Source organism: Pagrus major, chromosome 4, assembly GCF_040436345.1.
Source record: "Pagrus major chromosome 4, Pma_NU_1.0".
NCBI lineage: Eukaryota > Metazoa > Chordata > Actinopteri > Spariformes > Sparidae > Pagrus > Pagrus major.
The window spans coordinates 28197153-28217386 of NC_133218.1; the positions used below are offsets into that span (position 1 = coordinate 28197153).

At 37.0% G+C, this 20234-nt stretch overlaps 2 protein-coding genes across 2 annotated transcripts; both read left to right on the top strand.

Annotated features, from left to right (window-relative positions):
* The first annotated feature begins 5865 nt into the window (after nt 1-5865).
* Nucleotides 5866-13928, top strand: LOC140994843 (globoside alpha-1,3-N-acetylgalactosaminyltransferase 1-like). The gene is made up of 11 exons (XM_073464658.1): nt 5866-5930; nt 8002-8043; nt 8372-8506; nt 9757-9789; nt 10358-10492; nt 10682-10790; nt 11792-11905; nt 12137-12253; nt 12467-12600; nt 12903-12980; nt 13109-13928. Exons 1-11 carry the CDS (start codon nt 5866-5868, stop codon nt 13254-13256), a joined length of 1110 nt encoding a protein of 369 aa, XP_073320759.1. The 3' UTR covers nt 13257-13928.
* A 1289-nt stretch (nt 13929-15217) lies between these two features.
* mpc1 (mitochondrial pyruvate carrier 1) lies at nt 15218-18965 on the top strand. Its single transcript, XM_073464509.1, has 4 exons — nt 15218-15391; nt 16862-16958; nt 17263-17395; nt 18012-18965. Exons 1-4 carry the CDS (start codon nt 15317-15319, stop codon nt 18034-18036), a joined length of 330 nt encoding a protein of 109 aa, XP_073320610.1. The 5' UTR covers nt 15218-15316; the 3' UTR covers nt 18037-18965.
* The last annotated feature ends 1269 nt before the right edge of the window (nt 18966-20234 follow it).

Genomic DNA, 20234 nt, shown 5'->3' on the forward strand with positions numbered 1-20234 from the left:
AGAAGCAGTTTTACAAACAGACCATATGCCTGCCCCTGCGGAGCACTCAAAAAAAGTGCGAAGGAACGCACCCAAGTGAGCACAAGCATGTGATTTTTTAGTTCAAGCACACATTTTGAAAGAAAGCAGCAAACATCTCAGTGCGAGCACAAAATGTGAGCGTGAGGAGAATAAATCTGAGCACGAGAAGGAGCTGTGTCACTGAAAAGGAATGAAATCATGCTCTCAGACTGAAAATCTATGCTCTTGAATAAAGATAGGATAATTCTTCCATACTTATTAACCTTATCTTTTAACTAGGGCTGTAGCCAGGATTGTAGAAATACTGAGGTCATGCGTCATAGCCGTGCTAGGCTCCCCTGCAAGAATATTTTGAAGATTATAGTATGAATCTATGCAGTTTATTATGGGGCGCCGATTGTAAAGTTGCGCACGCTAAAATAAACAGCAACTTTTCGCCACATTTAGCAACAAACCACGTTTAAAAAACGTATGTGAATTTTTTTATGTTACTTTTGACCAGATTTACAGCAATATTTGTGAACTTTGTGATATTTACTTTTCTTGTAAAAATATAATGTCAATGTTAAATCTAAATGTTAAATGTTAAATCTCAATCTAAATGTTAAATTTAAATCTAAATTTTAAATATTAATCTAAATGTTAAGTATTAAATCTAAATGTTAAATCTAAATCTAAATGTTAAATTTAAATATAAATGTTAAATCTAAATATAAATGTTAAGTATTAAATCTAAATGTTAAATCTAAATCTAAATGTTAAATTTAAATCTTAATCTAAATGTTAAATTTAAATATAAATGTTAAATCTAAATGCTAGATGTTAAATCTGTGGGAAAAAGTTGCTGTTTATTTTAGCGTGCGCAACTTTACAAGCGGTGCCCCATACTTTATTGCATTTTCAGAGTAACAATAATTGCTTAGAAAATCATGTCAGTGCCAACACAAAGATGAACATTAGGATGGCCAGCCATTGTATCAGGGTGGCCATTGCACATCGAGGACACCAAGCTACAGGCTTGAATCTATTATGTGTTTGATGTGAAGGACATGTTGGCCTCTCCCTAATTCAAAAATTCAACCAGTGCGTTTCTGCTCTACAAGTCCTGATCGGTGTCCTCAATGGTAGCTATGAACCTGCGTTTAAGCAACGATCTTGTTTTTCTGAAAAATTAATCTGCTTGTGCAAATTATTACTCTATACTCGTTGCAGATGCTTATTTTGAAGTTTTTTGTAAATGTAGAAGTTGCTTGCCGGATTCGTGGAGAATGAGCTTGAGTAGTATTGACAACGACTTTGTAATGTAACCAGTGCATTTTGGCTTGTGGCTCTCGTTAAGACCATCACACAACACAGAACATTTAAATAGGGTAAGAATAATAATCCAGCCAATATAAATGAATGTCCATTAATATAAAAGTGGAGCCCCTCTCTCTCACACATCATGCAGGGTTGTTGTTTGCTTTAATTCTATACTTAATGGCACCAAATTTTCTTCATTATGATCAGGATGTAGACAAAACAACAGGAGGTGTAGTAATATGGAGAGCACTTTGTTTGGCAAGTTTTAGTTTTAAAAGGATGCCTGCTTTAACATCAGCGGGGGCAAGGTTGGCAGTCCCGACCAAACCGGATCTGAGGCCCCATGCCAGCAGGATAACGTCTTGATTACCGTTGTCCTCAAGTAATGGAACATCCACTTCACTTTAATATTTGCAGCTTAAAACAGCAAACATAACACATAATACCCTGTCAAGCACTAGGCTTTGTGGGAATTATGTTCAGATGATTTTGGTGCAGTGGTTTATTTTAAAGGAGTAGCTACACTAAATCACAACAGGGACAGCAACTGGTGGGCGAAACATCTGTAATTAGTCTTTTAACTGTGAAGAAATCAGTCACTATGTGAGATTGTTTACCACATCTCAGCACCAGCCTGCATCACTGCCTGTGGTGACTGTCTGCTTTGTATCTAAATAGGTCCTGAAGTGATGTAGACCGCTGTGTCTATTATACGTTGATGTTATTCTTTTGAAAGAAAGACATGATACTGAGACAGTGCACCTGGCCTGACAGTCCATCTGTAATAATGCTGAATGGCAATGGTATCTTGTTTTTTTTATGTTGTTCAGAACAAGCTTACCACCAAGTGGCCTCGTCATTTTTGTTTGTTTGTTTGTTTGTTTTGCTGGGCTCATTCAGTGAAAATGTGTGTCAATGGACAGGAAAGGACAGGATATGGTAGGGTAGCATAGGACACATCAGCTAGATACCTACCATAACTTTATCAGAGGGGCCCTGTGAGACTGCTGCTAAACACTGTGGTTTGCCTACAAGTCAAATGTTTTATGTAAAAAAGGGCTTTTTGTTGCATAGAAAACTTAAATATTATATTGATGATAGGTAAAACACAAACTAATGCAGCCATTTATTTTAAGCTGTTAACCTGCATCTTAAAACAAAAGGTCATGTTATACACTGCGCATGCTCCAAATAAAATAAAGAAACATGGTCCTCAGAGAGAAGTTGAGTCCTGGCAATCAGTAACGTTGGTTTCAACAGTTATTTGCCACCAATATCCCAGTCCAAACAGATGTTCTGCAACATAAAGCAAAGGTGACAATAAACTTTAAGCTGAGTATTTACAATCCAGCTAAACATTAACTTCTCGAGTCCGGCAGACATGTGACTGCCATTAGTGCCCTACCATCAGAAGTAACCATGTAACACCAAGTAAACACCTTTCTAACTTCCACTGCCTTGAGTTTGAGTCTTTTTTCTGAGTCCACACAACTTGGTCCAAAGTGTGACACCCTGACTTGACCCAGAGGAGACAGTCTGCTCTGTCTCAGGCTCATTGTTGTGAGGATATGAAGCACCAACATGGGGGTTGGGACCCTGTCAAATTAACATTTTGATGACTGGATTAAACTCATCTAATCTGTCTGTATCTTATAAAGGAATACATTTGTGCCAAGTTTCAACTACAATACGTACTGTAGCATTCTGGTACCTCCTAATAATTAATAACTCCAACAGTCTTACTTTTGTCCACAGTTCAAAGGTGCAATTTCACAATCATACCTTTATGTCAATAAAGTCTAAGGAACAATACATGTCTGTTATTAAGGTTGAACTCTCCTTGGTGCAGATAGATAGATAGATAGATAGATAGATAGATAGATAGATAGATAGATAGATAGATAGATAGATAGATAGATAGATAGATAGATAGATAGATAGATAGATAGATAGATAGATAGATAGATAGATAGATAGCTCAAACATTCAACTGTAGGAACAAGAAGAAAACACATTTTTGACTAGAAGGGGACTTTCTTTTCTTACAAATTGTCGTGGTAATTTCAGATAAACAGAGGACTAAGCACAGGAGAGAATAGTCTTGTCTTTATTCAGACACTTGTAAGTGGATGCTTCAACCATCAACGTGAAATGCTCTGGCTGAAGGTTGTAATAAAAGCTTAGCACAAATGTATTTCCTTCAACAGCACGCAATGTAGTAAAAGCTTTAGACCAATTAGAGGGCTAGGAGTTTAATCCAGTCATCAAATTGTTATTTTCACAGGCTCATAACAGTTTGGGCCAAGCTACGAGAACTCAAAGGCAAAACTCAAACTCAGGTAAGTTAGGAAGGTGTTTCCTTGGTTGTGAAACAAGCAACAGGTCTGTAAAAGGCAGGAAAGCAAACAAATCGATCAGGAGACAGATAGGCAGGCAAAACCACAACATTCATACGTGGTTATGTAGATAACATATTGATACTATGAGAACAGTATCTGAAACAATTATTAACTATTAATTGTGATTGGCTTCCAACTAAAAGGGTGAGTACTTCCACAAACTGCATTATCTGTTTTGTGCTTCATTGAATTTACATGAAGCTTCCTGATAGTGATGTCAGTCCGACACTGAGCTCCCTCCCTCTCCCCTCGTTCTCTCTATCTTAGAGTAGGCTTGATTTTACTTCATGCTCAGTAGACATTTTTAACTGCGCATTAGTACTCAAGGTTATGGAAATAGCTCAACACTGTTAGATTCTTTTGGAAAAAAGCATCCAGCCAATGCTCTTAGTTTAGATATGCGTCTGTTCCGTCTCCTCGCCCTCTGTCCACAAAGAAAGAGGGGAAGGAGAAGGAACAGAAGCACATCAGGGGAGCACTTAAAACCTGTGGCTACCCAAACTGGACCTTTGTCGAAACCTCTAAAAGATCCAGAGCAGACAGAGAGGAGGAGACGGGAAAAAGTAACAACATTGTCATTCCTTATATCGTAGGAACATCTGAGAAACTCAGGAGGATCTTCAATAAATATCATATCCTGGCTCACTTGAAACCCAGCAACACACTGAGGCAGAAACTTGTCCATCCTAAGGACAAAACACCCAAGCAAAAGCAGAGTAATGTAGTTTATGCTGTTCAATGTGTGGTACACTCAAAATGTGTAATATTTTTTTGCAATATGGTTTATTGATAATAATATTATTTTAAGTCTTTATTTTTCAAAACTGCTTACCGTGATTAATGGTGGTGCCCGCATTGCCCGCAACTTAATTTGCACACAACGTTTACATTTGTATAGAGGTTAAACACACTGTTAACATGATTGTGTACATTGCCAGCCATTTTATTTGAAGCTGGGGCCCTGAACATTTGGCATATATGTTGATATTTTGTTATTTCTGTGACTAGGATTTATGAAGACGTTTATGCAGAAAAGCACTTAGTTAAAATTAAAGGTTCAAACAATTTTGTGAATTTAAGCCAAACTTTTTCCCTATGTGACATGGTTGATGTTTTTGCTGTCAGTACAGTTTCATACTGCAATTAGTGGGTTTAAAGGATCAGTATGTAATTTTATACTGCACTGTCAGTTTATAGAGATTTCAGAGTTTAACTCTTGGCTGAATTATTTGCACTAAGTGGAAGTAGCCATTGATACAGTACTGATGCTGATGAAAGGCACTTGGACAAAAGGGTAATGTCCATCTAAGACTGTGGTGAAACTGACAATGACCAAAAGGACATGAACCATACTAATGAACCTTATTGAAACAAGGCATGGACAGTGGATTAAATGATGAACATGTATACCAAAACAAAGGTTACTCATTCACAAGGGATAGTTTCATATATATGTTTTATGTTTTTGAGATCTTGTAATAAAGAGGAAAATTGGGAAGAGAAAGCATCGGTTCGTGTCTTCATTCCTCTGAACTTTCACCTGTGTTTACCAGAAACCTGAACAGAACTGAACCACAAATTATTTTTGCCTGAGGTACTTAATGTATTGAGACCTGTAACAAATGCAGCCAGGACAACACAGATTTGTACATTGGGGAAACACAACAACCTCTCCATAAACGAATGGCACAACACAGGAGGGCCAACTCCTCATGTCAAGACTCTGCTGTCCACTTACATCTGAAGGAGAAAAATCATTCCTTTGAGGACAACAATGTGAACATCTTGGCCAGAGGAGACAGATGGTTTGAAAGAGGAGTGAAAGAATCCATCTACATCAAACTGGCATAACCGTCTTTGAAAAGAGGAGGTGGCCTACGACATTACTTATCACCAACCTACCTGCTGTCCTGAGTTCCCTCCCCAGACGGCTTAACAACCAGTCACAACTGGGCTCACTTTGTCCATCGCCCCACATGTAAGGACACTCCCATACAGAGTTTAAAGCCTGAAACTTTCCAGTTAGTTAGAAGTGAGGAAATCCTTTGGATGAGAGGTGATGTTCAGTAGTGTTTCGGTTACAGATAAGGTTTGATTAGTCGTTAGCCTGTAAATTATTAAAATTATTTTTAAAAGAGTTGCTATGCTTCGCTACATCTCAAGGATCCACATTTTTTCCTTTATTGTCTTTCTTCTCGTCCTTTTGGGGTAAGCCTTTTCACTCGTTGTACTTCATTACTACATCATATTTAAGATTTAAGGGGGGGCAGATAAAACTATTAAACAAACAAAATCTGAATTTCTGTAGTTCTAAAAGTCTTTTTTAAATTATTTTATAACTACATTCTGGATGATTATAATTTTTCAATTTGGAAAAAAATCTTCTCAGTCTTGCACTGAACCAAAAAGGGACTAAAGTGTGAAACCTATAACAGCAGCGTAGACCAAACCGCTAATTCTTAAAGTATCCTTGTTAGATTTATGTGATTGAGTCCTTCAATAGATTAAATTACCAATATAAGCTTTAGAAAGGCACTGACATCTGCAGTTATATGACTCATGGAGGATCCGATTCATATACTGTATGCCTCTCAATGGGTTCAGTGGTAAATTACTATATCCTCCACCCAGTTGGTTGCTGGTTATCTCACTCTCTTATCTATCTTGTACACTTGTACACACTAAAAGGACAATGACAGTTAGAGTTAATAACTTATTATAGTTAAAAGTATATATTTTTTTATCAAACAATATGGCATTGTAATTTACAACATCCTTCATTGTGGGAATACTTTTGGCTTGTTTTTTCTATAAACCATTCAAAACATACACATAACAGAGACTGCTCCATTTCAGTTTTACTAGACTTACGCCCTTCATGACTGTATCGCTTCGGTTACTAATTGGATGTCTCAAGATTTCCTCCGTCTCAATTCTGATAAAACTGAGGTCGTTGTGATCAGCCCTCATTGTTAGTTATAGTAAGGAGGTCAGTCCCCTTTTTTAGCCCTTCGCTAACAATATCAAGACCATCTCTAAGAATCTTGGTTTTCTGTTCGACCAACTCCCTCTTCAGAGGAATTACTCGGTCCTCATTAGGACGTCTACAAGTGGCCAAAACTGCAGCAGCTAGGCTGTTAACAAATACTCGTCAACAGTCCCATATCAACCCAATTCTTGCCTCCCTTCATGGCTTCCAGTAAAACATAGAATCAGTATCAAAATGTTAAGGCCCTGCATGGCCTGGCACCTAACAGAATTACTGAGCCCTCATTCTAGCGGTCATCCTCTCCAATCATCTGCTCTGGGGCTTTATATCTGTTCTGGGTCACATTTCAAATCCAGTAGACTTCAATAGATTAGCACCTTACCCGCCTTGGCATCATACTTGTGTTTGCATGTGAATGTTTGTCGTATTGTCTGTAGTTATGTCTGTTTGTACACTGGGTTTTGACTCGAACACTGCTGCCCTTTCTCTTCATCTTTAGTGTATCATGGATGTTGATGTGGCAATTTTTACAATTAGGGTTGTGTTGAGGCTTCGTTAAAATGTCATGACTGTTTCCCAAGTTTGCATGTGCACACACGCACACGCACACACCCACACACTCAGTGTCTTGTAATAGAGTGAATGGTGTCTCTGTCTCAGCCACCGCCCCCCCCCCCCATCATTTGTTTCTGCACTACGTAACATCAGTGAGAGGGAAGGATCACAGCCTTACATGTTTACTTCAAGTTTTCAACACATAAAATTCTTATGACGTAATGAGTTTTGTTTGTAGTTAGCACCTTGATTATGTCTGACAAATTGTTACGGATCTGCGATTTGTATTTACAATGCCAAAGTCTACATAATGCTGCTTTAAAGAAAAGGACAATATGGTAAAAAGTAATACTAGGCTCATCGTAATTCAAGCTAAAGGAAAATCATTGTGAGAAAAAACAATACATGATGATGCTAATCTGATTTTGGGCAAAATACCTCACTGGAGAGAACCCTTAGGAGCTTTAATCATTGTATGTCATGTCCCACCAGGGAAAACAAGACTTTTACTGTAAACCCAATAGATTTAGAAACTCTTCTATACCCTCCACCATCTTCCTCCTAAATACGAGGAGGATTTATCATTTGCATAATATTTTTACTTATTGGTCTTTAATCTTTTTATAGCCATTTACGTAGTTTTACTGTGTATTTATTTTTTTGGGGTGGTGACTAAAGCTGTATACATTTTTACTGGCTGTTCTCTGGTTAACTTGTGCCTGTATGTCTTCACAGGGCGATCTATATTTACTCAGGGTATAACTACTCCTCCTTCAGGTAAGGCTTATCATCATATCAATTCAAATACACGCAACAGAGCATGTCACTAACCACTCACTAAAGGAGTTGAACCCATTAAACTGGCAACTCAAAGAGATGTATGCACAAATTCCACCAAAACAAACACCGACCCACCTGTCATACATTGACACAGCCACTGGCTGGAGTTAATATAAAACTACCTTTTGAAGTTACTCATTAATCCTGTCACTCCCTAAAGATTCATGTCGCAGGAATTTTGTCAAACTACACAGCTTTTTTTAATCTTCCATTTTAACATGTAAATCCTGTCATATTATTAATAAATGTTGTGTTTCCTTTTAAGCTTGTGCCAGCCATGTTATGAAGACTCCAAGCCAGATGTGAAGTCTTTGGTGACAGAGATTGTAGAAGATGTAGTGACAAGAGATTGCCCGGAGAAGGGCAGCTGGAGGATCAGAGACCTCACAATGCAAACTGGGTGAGAATACTAACAGAGAAGATCAGCTGGTTCAAATACAGTTCCAATTTACACTTGCTGTGACTCAGGTTACAGTCGACAGACTTTACTGCACCTCTGCCCCCAGACACTGGCTACACTGAGAATTTAAGCTTCAGTTCCCTGGTTATTGCCTCAAAACTAAAAACCCTTCTGCAGTGCACTCAGGAGATATTGGATATTATCACTATCACTTGAGTATTTTCATTTTATCTAACTTTATACCTCTACTCCACTGTATCCCAGAGGCAAATACTGTTTACTCCACTACATTTGTCTGACAGCTTCAGTAGCTGTAAAATACATTGTCACAAAAAGTGAAAAGTTTGACGTTTTTATGTATATGTTTTTCGAACAGGGTAGCCACATTTTGAACATATGATGATCTTATAGAATACAACTCATCAATGCAGCAATAATATTAATCCAAAAACATCAGATATAATCGTAAAAACTGACAGGGAACATTTTACAATTATAATTTAACAATTTAACGATGACTAGTTATACTTTGGTACTATAACTATATTATGCTGATAATTTATACTTTTACTTAAGGTTTTAAATGCAGGACTTTTACCAGTGCTGGACTATTTTCACTATGGGTAGACCGATCATTGGCCCTGGCAGATTATCGGGCCGATATTCAGCATTTTTGCAATTATCAGTGATTTTTCTGTCCGATTGACGATGAAATAAATTAATTAAATAATGTGCTACTTTGGCTCTGATGCAGCATCCTCTCACAAAATGTCTCACCCACAACAATATCTGATTGGTAACATGTCATAAGTAATAACCTATCAACACTGAATGACGCGGATCTGCAAAGTAACTAGTAACTAAATGTATCAAACGAATGTAGTGGTTGACCCCTATTGGTCGACCCCTAATTTTCACAGTGTGGTATTAGTACTTTTACTGAAGTAAAAAATGTGATTATTTTTTCCACCCCCGATTGAACCTTGACTGAGAGACTAAAAAATAATTGTCTTGTTTTTTGATATTATGTGCACTGAAACACAGCACACAGCAGGTCTGACATGACACAGCTCCATGAGATGACGATGCTTTCCTCCAGTATTTGGTCCTCTGGTTTCTTTATATGGATTGTCTGTCTTAAGTGTTTTAAATCAGCCCATGAATTTTCTGTATCTCTTGTACTTTACCCCTGTATTTCCTCTTTTGTTTAACTAATTTATATTTGATTAGATCTTTTCTCTTTTCTCCAGGGTGAAATATGCTCAGCCAAGCACGCAGAAAGGGTAAGCTATTAGAAAACAGATATTGCATTATTCTGCTGAGAAAAATCTCTGTGACAACCTTTGATTAAAATAACAGCTGTTGAAAGTGTAACTGTGGCACTCCTATCACGTTTTAAAGAAACAATAACTTTCAAAACATCTTCTGTAATAATTTGTGTCCATGTAAAACTGTGAAGTCACTTTTGGTGAAACCTTTATAGCTTTATAGACAGCTTTATATGTCACATTATAATAGCTACTATCAGGTCTCGAAACCTTTTTTGATTGATTGGGTACTGACTTTTTTTTTGTTTGGCAAACAAATCCCTCCACCTACACAATCTGCAACTTAGATACTTTAATCTTTGATGCTGACTGCATAATGGTGCCCTGCCTTTCCATATTTGACAATAATTACTGTGGCTATTCTAAGATGGAGAGTCATAATTTAATATAGAATCATTTCACAAGTGCAACAGCTTATTGAATATTGAACATACGGAGCCAAACTAGAAAATTAATAGAGAAAAGAAAAGATTTAATCCTATAAGATTTATGTTTTAATTCACAATTTATTTGTTCTCACCAGACGCACTGATGTGAACTCAGTGACAAACTGGAACGCTCCTCTGGTTTGGGAGGGAACCTTTGATCCAGTGGTTATTGATGCAATCTATAAGAAAATGGACCCAAGAATTGCTGTGGTGGTGTTTGCTGTTGGCAAGTAGGTACACAGGATTTTCTCACAGGATATTATGGGAGTGAGGTTCGACCCGACACACTGTGTCAAGCTGAAATCTTCGTCTTTGTCATCTGTGTCTTATCTTCTGTGTTGTATTTTTGTCTTGTTTTGTCTTTTCTTGTCCTAAACGAATGCATTATCCTTCTGGCTTGCTTTTTTCTACCCGGACAGATACACACGTTTCCTGAAGGGCTTCCTGGAGTCGGGTGAGAAGTACTTTCTTGTTGACTTCAGGGTCACTTACTACATCTTCACAGACAAAAAAGAAGAAGTCCCCGAAGTGAGTTATTCTTTTTATGTGTCAAATATTTTTTATTCTTGAACATATATCATTTAACAAGAAATGCCACAAAATAATGTTACTTCATAATACTATATAATAACAATACACTCCACAGAAGACATTTGGCTTGGTGGGGAAAGAACAGGTGTAACTGATAACATCAATATCTCAGTTACAGCAGCTGTGTCAGTAAGCCAACATGTGTAATAAAAGGCCAATAAGGAACTGGCCCACCTTATGCATCATTACTAAAGTTGTGATGTGTACAAATTATGAGATTTGAGATAGGGGGAAACACATTATGAAGCTGAGGGAGAGATTAACTGGGACTGGGACTGGGCCATACAGATGAAGCCACCTTAAAGAAAGAGGCTGATGTTTTCATAATTATTAACAATTCCTCTGAGGAGACCAAAACCAAAAATGAATGTATCCTAGCAACAAAGTATTTGGTTATGCCACACCCTGATCATTTAAATACAATGAGTAGGACCTGTGTGGTTTATTCCCCTTAGCTCAATAAACTTGCAAATAAGGTTAAACAGGAAGCTAAGTTCCTGCATGATATCTGTGAAACATATAACTACTCTCCAGAGTTCAAAATGCAGTTTCAGTTGCAGAGTAAAGTACACAGGTCGTGTTTATTATCACAGTGAAGTAGAGGACGTGATGGACGTTATACATGTAGAGAACTACCGCTGACAAGAGGAAGGAGAGAAGGAACTGAAAAAAGGGAGAAAGGAACAAAGGGTGAAAGGAAGAAAGGAAGGACATCAATGCTTTGTATATAATAGTAGCTTCAAGGTGTTAAAATGTTTACCTTTTTTAATGTAGTTTAATCCACAATTTGTGAAAAATACATTCAGACAACATTTAGAACATTTAAAAACAGTTTTTTATGTTGCCTCGACATCTTCCGGCTACAAACACATCAAATTAACCATGCTTGAAGATTTCATTTGTAATTAATTTGTTTTAATTTTTATTTGACCTGTCAGATTAAACTGGGTAAGGGGCGGAAGATCTCAGTGCTCAATATCCCCAGTGCCACCCGCTGGCAGGAGGTAGTACTGGGCAGGATGAAATGGGCAACCATCACCATTGACAAGCAGGTAAGAAATAAAAGATGCAGATGCTTTAAGATCGTCACTGCTTTGTTTCTACTAGTTAGTCAACATTCAGCTCTTACAAAGAAAAAACACACAACAAAAATTATTCAACAGCTCTGTCATCATCGGTGCCATCTCTGATCCCTGAGCGGCATAAATATAAAATATAGTGCTCTGAAATCTTATTTCTTGTTATTATTGTGTAATCACAAATATCATTTGTAATATTTGCAGATCCGTAATGAAGCAGACTATCTATTTATGATGGACATCGACAGTGTCTTCCACAACCGATTCGGAGCTGAGTCTCTCAGTCAGCTGTCTGCTGTTCTCCACCGTGGCTACTACAAGGTTTCACTCTTTTTCATACAGTATATTCATTTCAAGTTAATAAAAACATTATGATGTAATGACATGTTTTTGACTTCTTTCACCTTATTTTATGCTGCTTGATGATTGATTGTAGACTGATACACCTATTATGCCATGTGTTATGCATTTTTTGCCTCAATCGGATCAGTCACTACATTAAACTCGATTCATTTCCCCTAATTTTTTTCTCAGAATACAAAAAGGGATCAGTTTCCATATGAGCGTCGGCCCGAGTCCAAGGCCTACATTCCTCTTGATGAAGGAGACTATTATTACACTGCTGCTGTGTGGGGTGGATACCTGGAGGACATGTACAAGCTAGTCAAGTAATCAAAACCAAATTACCTTTTAATTAACTGTAAATTACCTTTACAGTTGTTTCTGTGCTATTTCTAGTATTAAGAAGGCCAATATTCAGTGGAAAGAGATAGTAATGATTGGACAGAGAGAAGGTGACAGTACAGTGCGCTTCTATATACTGAATGGATAAAAACCTTTGCCCTCAGAACCCTGTGCATGTTTAAAAACCTAAGTCAGTATTTTATATATGTTCTCTAATGAAAATGCTCTGTGACTTTGTCTACTTCACGCATAACAACTGTGTCTTGTCCCTCTTTTACTTTACAAGATACTGTTACACGCAGTCAGAGGAGGACGCCAAGAATAAGATTGAAGCTGTGTGGCAGGAAGAGAGTCACCTAAACAAGTAGTGTACACATTTCATTCTCTTGGTTTTTAATGAGCCTTGGTCTAATTTTATCCACAATATTTCTATATAAACAGCTCTCTCTCTCTCTCTCTCTCTCTCTCTCTCTCTCTCTCTCTGTCATAAAGGTACCTTTTGCACAACAAACCAACCAAGGTGCTGTCTCCGGAGTACTTGTGGTCAGACTACGATACGGTACCGGCAGACATTAAAGTCGTCAGGATCTCCCAGTTGGTCAAGAACTATGCAGAAGTGCGGCCCAATGGTGGACACTGATGTCAAGATGATCATATTCTGGCCATAAAAACTACATTCTTAATAACCAACTTAAAAAAAGAAAAGGAAGAATTGGGATAGCTGGTGTGGGTTGCTTTTCTTTTCTGTATGTTGTATACACAAAGGTATAAATTAAGGGTTTAAAGTACTTTTTTAATCATGGTCCCTGCAGACATGCATGACAAACTTTGTGACCAGCATATCATTTCAGAACAAAGATTAAAGTTTACGCCAGACTACATGTGCATGTTTCACAGCATGACTATAATCATTGATTCTGTTTGGTTGGCTGATCACTACCTCAAACACAGTTTAGTCAACAGCCTCAGCGTCCTTACTTGCACTTTGTTTCATCTATCATCTGTGTTTTTTCTTTTGTACGGTGCAGGCCTCAGAATAAGGTTTTTTATCGTGAACTCTGTAGACTTATTTTCCTGCTTTTCTAAGATGTATAGATTCTCATGTTGCCCCCTAGTGATGTTTTAGTGCACCTGCATCCTCTGGATTCTTTGGGATTTACATCTGTCTCCCATTTCATTGCATAGTTATCTTTTCAGTATTTTTAAAGCCTTGTGTGTATTGTATTATCTGTTCGTGACTAGGAATGCAATTCCATTGTACACTGAATGTAACTGAACTGAATTTAAATTGTTGGGGTTTTTTTTTTTATAAAGAAACTGTTTACAAAAACGTTCCTGAATAATAGAGTTTACTTTAACCATCAGGACAAAATTACTTGAGTGAGTATGTGTATGTGCAAGTATGCATTTATCTGTGTGTGCCTTTAGTGGATGATTCTTGAGGATCCTCCAAGATCAGAACCAGATTTCCATGAATAGGAAAGTTGTACTGGGAGGTTTCATGAGCAACATGGGCACCTTTCTCCACACCTTTAACATCTTATAAACGTAATGCTTCCAACAGTAGTAATATGTCTAACTTTAAAAACAATTATTGTTAAAAATTCAAATTTACTAACTGTAAGGCAATAATAAACATTTATAATAACACTTCCATAATGAACAGGCACGATCTAACAAATACAAAACAATACAACACAGAGACAATATAATATGGTATTAGAAAGAAAAGATTTAGATAGAATAACAGAGTTAAACATACAATTATCCTTGTAAAAATAGGCCTACATCGATGATATCATATTCTGGCTTTAGCATGTTTGGAATCCATCAATTTAAGAATATCATTATAATAACATGTTTTGTTTAAATATACATATAATTTAGCCTTACGAGTAAATAATTGTGATCAAATTATTATAAAATTATAAACTGATCAAAACATTGACCAATATGTCAACACATAAATTTTTTTTTATTCAAGAACTTCAAATACATACAAACAGTTTATACAAGTTCAAAATTCCAGTCCACCTGCAGCATAACCAAACATCAACAAACAAAACAAAACACAACTTAGAATTTAGAGGTCTGCCAATTAAAAGGAGTAAAGTTGAAATATCTAAATAGTCTAATTTCTGTTTTTTTTTTTAGATTTAAATTATCAATGGAAGTCAAATATGATTTCAAATCTGTAACTTTAAAAGTGTGTCAGGAGGGCAATCTTTCAAGCCATTTCATTTTGTGAATGTGATATTTTGTTAAAATAGTAATTACATTAATTATGTACATTTCATCTTGGGAGAAGTACGAATTGTTAAAGATGCGTAAAATATCAATCTTTGTTAGCGTGACATCTTTTTCAAGTATTTCTGAAAGATATTTCTGTAAAGCAAGCCAAAAAATCTGTTTTTACAACCTGTAAAAAGATGAATTAACAAATATTGTCCTTAACAGGATAGTACCTATGTACAATTTTTAAAAAAGATACTCTTTTGTCAAGATATAACTTGTTCTTACCTTTTTTCCAGCCCAGACGGCCGTCAAACGTTGCGCTGCGTGATTACGACAGTGTCGTAAAGCGCCAATGTTGTGGTCGGAAATTTGACCAGTCGTCCTCTGAGCTAACCTGTCAGTCGCCCTTCAACACAACGAGAGCGCTCTTCTCAGCCAAACCAGACACCAACCCAGCGTTTAACCATGGCGGGGACAGTTGCACGGAAAGCTCTTGACCACCTGAAGAGCAAAGAGTTCAGGGATTATTTGACGAGGTATGTATAGAAAGCTGCTAGCCACATTATCTATTAGCACGCATGCTAAAGTAGCTAGCTGGCTGTTGAGTCGTTCGGTTACAGCCAGGTAACGTTAGCTAATGTTTCACAACCGGGTGAATTCACCCACCTGATATGTCCAGCCAACGTTTTATAGAAATCACACATTGTTAACACGTTGTGTGTTACTCTCGAAAGCATTTGCATCGTTTATCCACTGCGAGTTTTCAAGGACGATTGTGCTTTTTTGTCAGCAGCGTTCAGTCAACTTGTTTCTCCAGTTTGTGAGGTATGCTCAAAATGGAGAAGAAAAAGACTTGATGAACACGTTTATTGAGCACATTTTCTTACTTAACTAAAATACTTGTGAGATAAATGTTGTCCGTTGCTCTAGAAGCACTTAAAACACAACCAGGAAGTTTTGAAAGTGGGTCGTAACCTGTGAAAGGCTCTGATAGGGTCGCAGGGAAACACCTACAATACAACAGTACACTGAAGGTATTTTGGCTATTTTGCCTCTAACAACAGTACTGGACTCGGTTGTACTTTTGAGGATGTGATCAGTGTCCAATATGGCTGTATAGGCAAAGGCAAACACATTTATTTACTTCATGATATGTTGTCAAGACGTAGGTTAATGTGTACACGATGCTCTGGTGGCGCGTGTACTTACCACAGACCAGCAGCATTCTTGAAATTTAGAGTAAAGGCTAAATGATGACACACTGACGTAAGAGGCCACCTTTGTTTACATGTGTCACGGATAAAGATGGGTATCTCTGGGTTATATTTTGAGGAGATATGTCTGTTAAGTCTTGAAGTTAAACAAACGCACTTAAAGTTTCTTTGGCTTTCTGTCTGGTCTTGTGCTTTGTCATTGTGCAGTAAATACAGTAATAAAAAAAAGCTTATTGTAGTTAAATATTTCCATCCAGGCACTATAATCTAATTTAGACACGTGGAAACAAAGAAAAAGCAAAGATTTTACTCCCTGTGGGATCTGGGGCCTTAAAATTGAACTAGTTCTCTCGTCATTTGTGATTTGGCTGAAACGCATGATGACCTGTTTTAGGTGGCAGCAGCTCTTGTGTGACCTGGCACATATCAGCATGATTTATCTGTATTTCTGTTCTTCTCTCTTCTATGTGGCCCTGAAAATAAATAAACATTCAACAGCACGGTAAGTACTCATCCTGTCTGTCCAGTCTGTCTCTTGTCTGTTTCCTATCTTTGTCTCTCCACATTTGTGACCTTGCTGGTTTATCTGTCTGCATGTTCACTGAGTGTGTATGGGTGAATCCTTTTCAGTTCTTGCTCTCCTGCTTTTCATAACGGGATTCACAATACAGATTTTACTGTTAAGTATGCACATAGTGGATATTGATATAGCTTTGTTCCCCTGTACAACCTGCTTCAGATAAATATCCAGACCATATAAAGTCTATGGTCCAAACTATATTTTGTGTCTCCACAGCATTTCTGGGGTCCAGTAGCAAACTGGGGACTTCCTATAGCCGCCTTTACAGATATGAAGAAGAGCCCTGAGATCATCAGTGGCAGGATGACCTTCGGTAAGACACACATACTGATAAACCCAGATGTACACATGCAGGGTGCACAAAGTACCCCCATCCTTTTCTAGTTAACTTTGTACGTTCTACATTATCTCAAGGTTACTTAGAAAAAAGAGCTTCTTTAAAGTAAACTACTGCTGCAATTCTTGTTAGTCACTCATTTCCCTTTTTATGTTACATTCTGAATGAGAGAGCTTGTACTTTGGCCTCAAAAGGGACTTGAAGAAACAAAAAGCCTGACAGAAGAGTTAAACTTGTGCTGTTATAAACAATTGTCTGTGTGTTTTCTCCTTTCTCTCAGCTCTGTGCTGCTATTCACTGCTCTTCATGAGGTTCGCCTACAAGGTGCAGCCTCGCAATTGGCTGTTGTTTGCTTGCCATTTGACCAATGAGTCAGCACAGCTGGTCCAGGGAGGTCGTCTCATCAAATACAAGTAACCAATATGTGTTTGTCTGTTTGTTTTGGTATCATTATGAACATATTTATCATGAAACACTGTAGACCCTTTGCATGGCAGACTTTTGACTTGTCAAAGCAGGAAAAGTACAGATGAAATTTCTAGCATTAATGACTGCTGCATTCCACTTAGGTGAGCTTGTTCCAGGGCTCTGGTATTGGGCATCCTCACTCATTGACATGGCTCACTTAAAATAGAAAAATCAGATCCTGTTTGTGGAAATACAACCTTAGTTTCTCTGCAAAGGAAGCTTGTGTGTTCACTTGTGTGTTGTTTATGTAATGTCATCCTATGTGTTTTTGCATGTTATTTGTGAGGACAATAATGACCAAAAATATTAGTGTCTGTCCAGTTACTTTCTGCCTGGTTCTTATTTTGCCACCATGACTTTCGGCCCAGTTCACATTTCATCAAGGACTAAACTAAAGAGTTAAATGTGAAACTCAGAGTGACGTATTGCTAAAAAGACGCTTAATACAGTAGCGAGACTTAGGATAACAAGACTTAAAGTAGCTGAAATGATCTTTTAAATTCAGGCCATGTAATAAAACAGATTTGTATATGCACCCTGACTGTTTCTATGTTTTTTCAGATTGGAGAAGAAGTCGGGATCTTAGTGGCCGAGTGAAGCCGATGGAGACAGTCACTGCGGAATGGCACCATGGTGATCCAACAGACACCTAAAACTGGACATCAAAGCCATTGCATCTAAATATATTATTAAGTCACTGATACTGTGGCACTTACACAATTTTTAACCTGATTGATCATCCTCATGAAGTTTTAGTCACTTTTTACAACACAGACAGAAAAAAGCAGATGCTTTTCTCCAAGAAATTAGGTCAACTGCTGTGATCTATTTTTAGATTTATGCAATATTCATCATTACACACAAAAATATAATGTGAGTGAATGTAGACCAGCCTGACAGTTAGATGCCTTGCACACTAGATCCACTGGCTGTTGCAAACTAGGCTGACACAATCATCAATCATTTCATTTAATTTTAATGATATTTCATAGGGAACCTAGCCTGAGGTCAGTTTGTGCAAATGGCACCGTTAATATACCTTTGTCCACACCATGGCAGGTTATGACTGGCTAAGCATATAGACTCTCATTCATTAATCTTTGCTTAAACCCAGAGGACACACAGAAAGCTAAGGTTTTGTTAGTTATGCCCTGGAGTCAGAAATAATGCTGTACAATGAAAACTGTGTATGAAGTTCTAATTTGGCACATCTTAATTAAAGTACAATAAATAATGATTGTTAAAACAATTGCTTAAATCATACAAAATAAATATCTTTTATGTGGTGCAGCTGCCCACACTGTAAAGCTGTACATAGACTGTCCAGGTTATGAACCTCCATGACTGGGCAAGATAAGCTGCTTCTGTCAGTGCTGACCAAACATGTACTGTGTGTTGTTGTCATATGCCATTCACATTAATTTATTGTCTGTGTATAATTCACATTATTTTTTCCCTGATTAATGATTTGATTCTCTGGGTTTGTTAAAATAAACAGGCTGTAACCAACTTGAACACAGTTCAGCGAGTGTGTAATCTGTCTGCCAGGATTATTTGTAATGGCAGGGTTTGTTTGATTCTTGTTTGTCTCAAGGTCCTGTTCCATGACCATTGTCTGGGATCAGGTGACCTTTACAATGTCAGATATTTCAACAAGGTAATGCCAAGAAGGCCACTGCTCCTTGTTTACACTCAACATTGCAACCTAACACCCATGTTAAATAATCAGTAAACATCTTTTCAGCAAATTCACGAGGTGCAATTCAAATTAACTGAAAATAAGCAGGTAATTTCTTATATTATACATTTGGTGTTTTTACGTATACACCCAAGCTTTTGAGCTGAGTGAATGTATTTAGTATTTTTGTATATATGTATTTAACCTCGAAAAAATATTGAGGACGTCTACAATGGTGTTTAGATGCAAAACAGTTAAACAACAAGACAAAGTAAAGAATACAGGCTAAGTCTGCTCAGAAGTACAAATTGTAAAAACAATGGAGTATAAAGCAGATTAAAAATAAATAAATACAAGATTGAAAAATGGATAAATTTACAGCAGCTAATAATTAGAAGCATTTACAATCAAATAAAACAAGATATCAGAGATGAGGGCTTTGAACTGCTTTAGTGGCAGTGAAGAGTTTAAGTTTGCGGCCCTTTGCAGATTATGCCATGTATAAGGTGCACTGTAAGGAAATATATATTTTACCTCATTCTGTTGTGACTAATGGAGTGTGGAGCAACAACTCATTCTGTGAGTGAGTACCACGATCATGCGAGTTCAAAGTTAAAAGGGATGTAATATAAGGTGGCAGCATCTGTATTAAAGATTTCTATAATGTTAGACATTTGTTAATTTCACCACTACTTTATGCACAGTGAACAATAAATAATTAGGAGCCATTCGACGTCATTGGTGCATTTATGATTCGGATCCTCAACTTAGTAAAAGTAGTAATATTACAAAATGACAAAATAAATAAAAAAAAAAAACATTAAATAAAAGGCCTGCAAATACAGAAATATTATGAGTAAATGCAGTTAAAGTGTTCATTATGCAAAATGGACCATTGAAATACAAGTCTACAACTCAAGTAAAGTGCAAGTACATTACAACTTTTGCTATTATCATCATCATTATTATTATTATTGTTATCATTATTATTAGTAGTAGTAGTAGTAGTAGTATTATTGTTGTTATTATTATTATTATTATTGTTATTATTATTATTGTTGTTATCAGCATCATTATTATTATTATTGTTATTATTATTATTGTTA

What these genes read in the sequence shown, in the direction of transcription:
- LOC140994843 (XM_073464658.1), top strand. Translation starts at nt 5,866, where the DNA reads ATGCTTCGCTACATCTCAAGGATCCACATTTTTTCCTTTATTGTCTTT. An exon ending in CAGCCAAGCACGCAGAAAGG is followed by an intron (nt 9,790 to 10,357) that starts GTAAGCTATTAG and finishes TGTTCTCACCAG; the next exon opens with ACGCACTGATGTGAACTCAG. An exon ending in GTGGTGTTTGCTGTTGGCAA is followed by an intron (nt 10,493 to 10,681) that starts GTAGGTACACAG and finishes CTACCCGGACAG; the next exon opens with ATACACACGTTTCCTGAAGG.
- mpc1 (XM_073464509.1), top strand. Translation starts at nt 15,317, where the DNA reads ATGGCGGGGACAGTTGCACGGAAAGCTCTTGACCACCTGAAGAGCAAA. An exon ending in CAGTGGCAGGATGACCTTCG is followed by an intron (nt 16,959 to 17,262) that starts GTAAGACACACA and finishes CCTTTCTCTCAG; the next exon opens with CTCTGTGCTGCTATTCACTG. An exon ending in GGTCGTCTCATCAAATACAA is followed by an intron (nt 17,396 to 18,011) that starts GTAACCAATATG and finishes ATGTTTTTTCAG; the next exon opens with ATTGGAGAAGAAGTCGGGAT.